At 43.2% G+C, this 6,000-nt stretch overlaps 1 protein-coding gene across 1 annotated transcript in view; it reads right to left on the bottom strand.

The window, feature by feature from the left end:
• LOC122553926 overlaps positions 1-6,000 on the bottom strand; it is a 59,661-nt gene that overhangs the window by 9,370 nt on the left and 44,291 nt on the right. The window contains exon 5 of the mRNA XM_043698433.1: positions 881-988. Within this exon, the coding sequence (XP_043554368.1) occupies positions 881-988 (108 nt within the window). The remainder of the gene's footprint in view (positions 1-880; positions 989-6,000) is intronic.

Genomic DNA, 6,000 nt, shown 5'->3' with positions numbered 1-6,000 from the left:
GGTACAATTGCAACATTTAAGAGGCATTTGGATGGGTATATGAATAGGAAGGGTTTGGAGGGATATGGGCCGGGTGCTGGCAGGTGAGACTAGGTTGGGTTGGGATATCTGGTCAGCATGGACGGGTTGGACTGAAGGGTCTGTTTCCATGCTGTACATCTCTATGACTCTATTCTCGAAGGGAAGGTAAAAGATAGGTTAGAGGAAGGAGTTGTAAATAAATTTGTTAATTTTTACTTTAAGTAGTTCTTGGCCTCATGAGTTTTCACAGGTTACTGCAAGGGATAAATCTTTTCTGTGTTGTCAGTTTAAATTAAGCAGGAGGGTTTACAATATCCTATGACTATAGCTTCCTTCAACTTCAGCGGATGAAAGAGCAATGCTCCGAAAGCTTGTGATTTCAAATAAAGCTGTTGGACTACAACCTAGTATTGTGTGACTTGTGACAGTGTCCACCTCAGTCCAACACCAGCATCTCCACGTTATTTTCAATGGTGTTGCTGTGTGATCTCTAATCTTCTAACAGTTTCAGTAGTGATCCTGATTGCAGGGAAAGGCCCAATGCTGGCCTCTCCACTGCCCGACTCAGGAAGGCTGCCTGTATCAAGCACCAATGGTAACAATGTGGATCTCTTGCTGGGTCTCTACCCTTTAGCTGGTGGAAGGCAGATTATGGGGAATTCCCAGACATGATTTTAAAAGGTACTGCTGCTGTTAAGGGGTGAAATTTTTGTGTACACACATTCCCTTTGAATATACAGGCATTGCCTCAAAATGTCACATAGATAAAGTACTGGAAAAGGTTTAAAATTCCAATTGCTTTGTTTTATCTTTTGTTGAATGTGAGTTTTCAGGGACATATTTGTTCTCAGTTACTTACATTGTTTTCTGTTAATTCATCTATGGTTATTTTGGCTTCCATTAGCTGATTGCATAAAGTGATGACTTCATGGCTGAGATTTCTCTTTTCCTCTTCATGTAGTTCTACCTGTGTGTACATCATGAATACAGTTAAATATTGCACAAGATGGATCAATTACATTTTTTAAAATTTATATGTGTAATTTGCAAGGCATATTTCAAAATAATGAGTTAAACAAAATAACAATGCTGCACAAAACAATGCACATTGACAGGAGATTAATTTTCAAATCAATTTATTTAAAATTTAAACAAATTGTATTGTACTTACAATAAAATTAAACTACTTACAGCAATTCAAATATATCTGGGAACACTTAAAATATTGGCCTGAATCGTACTGTTTTTGGCAAAATGTGAACACTGTTGAGTTTTAGAGTGATTCTGACTGTGAGGCCTAGTGAGATGCCTCAGTGTATTGTATTAAACATGCTTCATTAACTACCTACCCCAGTCTATTGTGGTCCCTCATGTCCATTTCTATCCCCATCTTACCAAATGCCCTTCCCAGAACAAGTTGCCACATGGTGGATACCAACTGAGAGACCAGCATTCCTTGCACCTGCCATCTTTAAAGACTGCTTTACACCCTTACGGGCGCTGGTATTCTGAAACTACCCTGCTCGGTCAAAAACATTTCCCAAAGAAGTCTGAGAAGGAGAAGGTGACATCACAACTCTTGGACAAGGACATTGAGATCCTGGTCAAGGGGGTGGAGCATCAGAGAGGAGTCCTATTCCTGGAGGACCAGTGAAGGATGCCATGTCATTAGGCCCTGGCAGCCTAGTCTGAGGTCACCATCCAGATCAGTGCCAACTCCATGGTGCAGAGGAGCAACTAACATTATCCAAAGAAGGATATCCATTATCCAATAACCTTCTCTGCTCCATTGGGGTATGTTTCACACACTCCTGTCTGCTACTTTACACTCACTTTTTCTCTGCTGCTGTATGCACCTCCCAACAAAACTCATGCTCTGTCACTTTCACACCTTTCCTCACTCACTCTCACTACCCACTTTGCAATCACTTATGCCACTAACTCTACACAGTCAAGAATGCTCCCTACTGTCTCACATGATCTCACCATTTTTCGCCACTCACTTTCGCTGCAACATCCACAGTAACCTTAATGTCAGTGTCATTTATTGAACACTATTTCTAACCACTGGCCATGGAACTTCTCACCCTCGTGCCTTGCAGATCCTGCCAGCATTTCTAGCAAAACTGCCTGCGCCCCCCCAGAAGTCACATTCTGAACCTTTAGGGGTGAGAGCAGCAAGACTTTAGAGGAAGCACCAGCAAGGCTGCCTCCTACTCCCCCACTAGCTCGATACTAATACCTTGGGGGGAATGTTCGAGAATGTGGGAGCACAAAATGGCAAGGGCCTCACAGTAACAGTTCTCCAGCCAACTGAGGAAGGACGTCCCCAGTCCACAGGCTCCTGAAGGACACTCTGAGACCAGGTACCTGCTCAGCACCAGGCAAGAGGGGATCCTGTTGCATCAGCAAAGAGGGACTTTGTCCACTGGCACAAGGAAGAACAGCAGTGACAGAAAGGTATGTGACACAAGCTGCAGCAGTGCAGAGAGTGATATGACCGTCTGTCCCCCTCTATATCTGCTGGAGAGGAGCATGCTCCTACACCCCATTCCTGCTCCCCCCCAGTCACTGAACCACAGAATGGTGAGTATTGATGACAAAAGGATTGGGAAGCAGAGGATAACAAAAAAAAACAATAACAGGGAGAAGATGAAATATGAGAGTAATCTAGCCAGTAATATAAAAGAAGATTGCAAGATTTTTAAGAAATATATAAAAGCCAAGAGCGAGGAAACATTGGACATCAGACTGCTGGAAAATGAGGCTGGAGAAATAGTAACGGAGAACAAAGAAATGGCGGAGGAACTGAATAGGTACTTTGCACCAGTCTTCACATTGGAGGATTTTACCAGCACACCAGAACTTCAAGTGATGTGGTGGCCACTACTAGGAAGAAGGTGCTGGGGAAGTTGGAGGGTCTGAAGGCAGATAAATCAAGAATATAAGAACAGAGTTGTACTGCTACAGCTGTATAAGGTTCTGGATAAGCTGTTTTGGGCCCTGTATCTAAGGAAGGATGTATTGGCATTGGAATGGGTCCAGAGGAGGTTTACAAGAATGATCCCTGAGATGAAAAGTTTTTGTCATTACAAGGAATGGTGGAGGACTCTGGGTCTTTACTCAAAGGAATTTAGAAGGATGAGGGTGGATCTGATTGAAACTTACAGAATAGTGAGAGGCCTGAATACAGTGGATTAGGAGAGACTAGAACCTGAAGGTACAGCCTCAGAGTGAAGGAATGACCCTTTACAACTGAAATGAGGAGGAATGTTTTCAACCAGAAGGTAGTTAATCTGCGAAGCTTATTTCTGCAGAGGCCTGTGAAGACCAAGTCATTGAGTGTCTTTAAAACAGAAATAGACAATTTCTTGATTAGTGAGGAGGTCAAGTGTTCAAGGAGCAGGCAGAAGAATGGTTGAGAAACATATCAGCCATGGCGAAATGATGGAACAGACCCAATGGGCCGAATGACCTAATTCTGCTCCGATGTCTTATGGGCCAGGGAGCCTGGTACACACTCCAGCTGCCCCTTCAAGGAGACAGGGCAGAGCCAGGAGGCACTCATCTGGAGGTGGAACCACACACAGGCCCTTCAGAGGTCGACTCTCAGGTCATATCAGAAAGCCTTCCACATCCACCCCGCCAATGTCTGACCCTTGGAAGGTCATACGGAGGACAGGCAACTTGCCTGTGACAAGATGCACCTCAGCACATCTATACTGTTTAGACACAAACGCCCCGAGACCACCCGATGAAATCTTGAGGCCAAAGGACTCCACTGCCAAGCAGGGAACCTCCACCCCGATTATGGAATACAGTACAGCCCTGAAATGTAATGGGAGAGAAAGGAAGAAGAAAGCATATTGAGGCCATTTGGGTGGTAAAGGTGGCAATGCACTGAACATTATTTTGATTTGTTTTAAAATAAATAATACTGTTTTGATCTCACATCTAGTTATTTGTCTTTGTGTAGCTCTGAATATCACTGCCCCAGCATGAGACATAACTTCATAGTTCCACAGGATGTACCTTGGAGTGATGTTTGTGTTGAGAACCTGCTGCAGTATCTGGAAACAAAAGGAAGAAGGTGTATACAGGGTATTGGGTCCTACTGACAGCATTATTCTTTCTTGTAACATGCCTATTCTTTCCCTGGCCTCTGTGTTCAAAAGTGTTGGTGTCAATGAAGTGGTCAGACTTGAGCAGGGAGGAGCATAGCAAACAAGGCCAATGGTCATCAGGATTAGGGACCTTTCACATCTATACCTGCACAGGGCATGGGTCTGTGGTCTTTCCCATTAACCTTCCTCAGATTGATGGCCAGAGGTTTCAGGCAAAGGGCCACAGTGTCAGGACATGCTGTAGGCCATTTCAGACTCAGATGAGGAAAGAATTCTTCATTCAGATGGTGGTGAACATTTGGCATTCTCAATCACATTTCTGGGCTTTTCATAATTGGGAACTATAAAACTAAAAGCTTTAAAAGTAAGGTAGTAAATAACTATTTAGGTGCTTAACCAAATATTGATTTGTCAAGTTACCATTACTTCACTTTTACATTTCTTATGGAACTGACAAAGTAGCTTTTCAGTAACTTTCTGCTAAATCATCAAATGTGATTCTGCATTGGCTCCCAATTCAGCTATGCCTCTATGGAGCCCCAATACCTTCTGACATACTTGTGTTCCTCCAATTTATGCCTTCACTTGCACCCTAGACTATGTAGCTGAATTTCACGTGAATACCATCTGCAAGTTCACTGACGACACCACCGTTCTAGGACAGATATCTAACAATGACGAGTCAAAATACAGAAGGGAGATAGGGGGCTTGGTGACATGGTGCAATGAGAACAACCTCTCTCTCAACTTTGGCAAAACTAAAGAATTGATCATTGACTTCAAAAAGAGAAAAGGAGAACATGCCCCCATTTACATTAATGGAGCAGAGATTGAGAGGGTGGAGAGCATTGGCATGATGATAACCAACAATCTGTCCTGGACTTCCCATGTAGATGGCCAAGAAGGCACAACAATGCCCTTTCTTCCTCAGGTAGCTCAGGAAATTTGGCATGTCCGTAAAGACCCTCACCAATTTCTGCAGATGTACCATTGAAAGCATTCTGTCCGAGTGCATAACGGCCTAGTATGGCAACTGGTCTACTCGACTGTAAGAAACTACAGAAGGTAGTGCGCGCTACCCCTACCATCATGGAAGCCAGCCTTCCATTCATGGACTCCATTTATATGGCTTACTGTTGCGAAAAGGCTGCCAGCATCATCAGAGACCCATCCCACCCCAGTAATGATATCCTACAACCTCTTCGGTCAGGCAGAAGATACAGAAGCTTGAACACACACACACACCAGCAGGTTCAGGAACAGCTTCTTCCTGGCCGTTATTAGACTGATGAGTGAACTCTCTAGCCTCAAATAATGCTGATCTTGCTAATGTTGATCTCACCTAGAACATGCCCTGTACAATGTAACCTCAATGCCTTTTTCTAAGTTTTTTTGAACTGCACCTCCTTGTTTACTATGATCTGCCTCTACTGCTCATAAACAAAGCTTTTCACTGTACTTCAGTACACATGACAATAAATAAAATCAATTCAACTGGCATGGCCTTCAGCTCTGGAGTTCCCCTCGTTGCCTTCATTTCCTCTTTTAAAACGTTAATTAAAATCTGCTTCTTTGACCAAACTTTACTTTCTTTTATGGTTTGGTGTCAAGTTTTATTTTGTGACACTTCTCTGAAGTAACTTGGGGCATTTCATTCTGTTAAAGACGCTATGTGAATACAAATGGTTGCTGTTGAAATCTCTTTAGATTGCATTGAAATGAATGAAGACAAACAATTTTCACTGTCTCCGAAGGAACCACTTCCATTGATTAAATCACTGAAATATTGGTCCTGACATTTGCAGGGAAGGAACCACATTCCCTTTGGGCCACCATAGAGGAAGCACTCCACTGC

The sequence above is a fragment of the Chiloscyllium plagiosum genome, chromosome 10 (genome assembly GCF_004010195.1).
Source record: "Chiloscyllium plagiosum isolate BGI_BamShark_2017 chromosome 10, ASM401019v2, whole genome shotgun sequence".
NCBI classification, from domain to species: Eukaryota; Metazoa; Chordata; class Chondrichthyes; order Orectolobiformes; family Hemiscylliidae; genus Chiloscyllium; species Chiloscyllium plagiosum.
The sequence above is the reverse complement of the archived record's forward strand: the minus strand, read 5'-3'. Positions and strand labels throughout refer to the sequence as shown.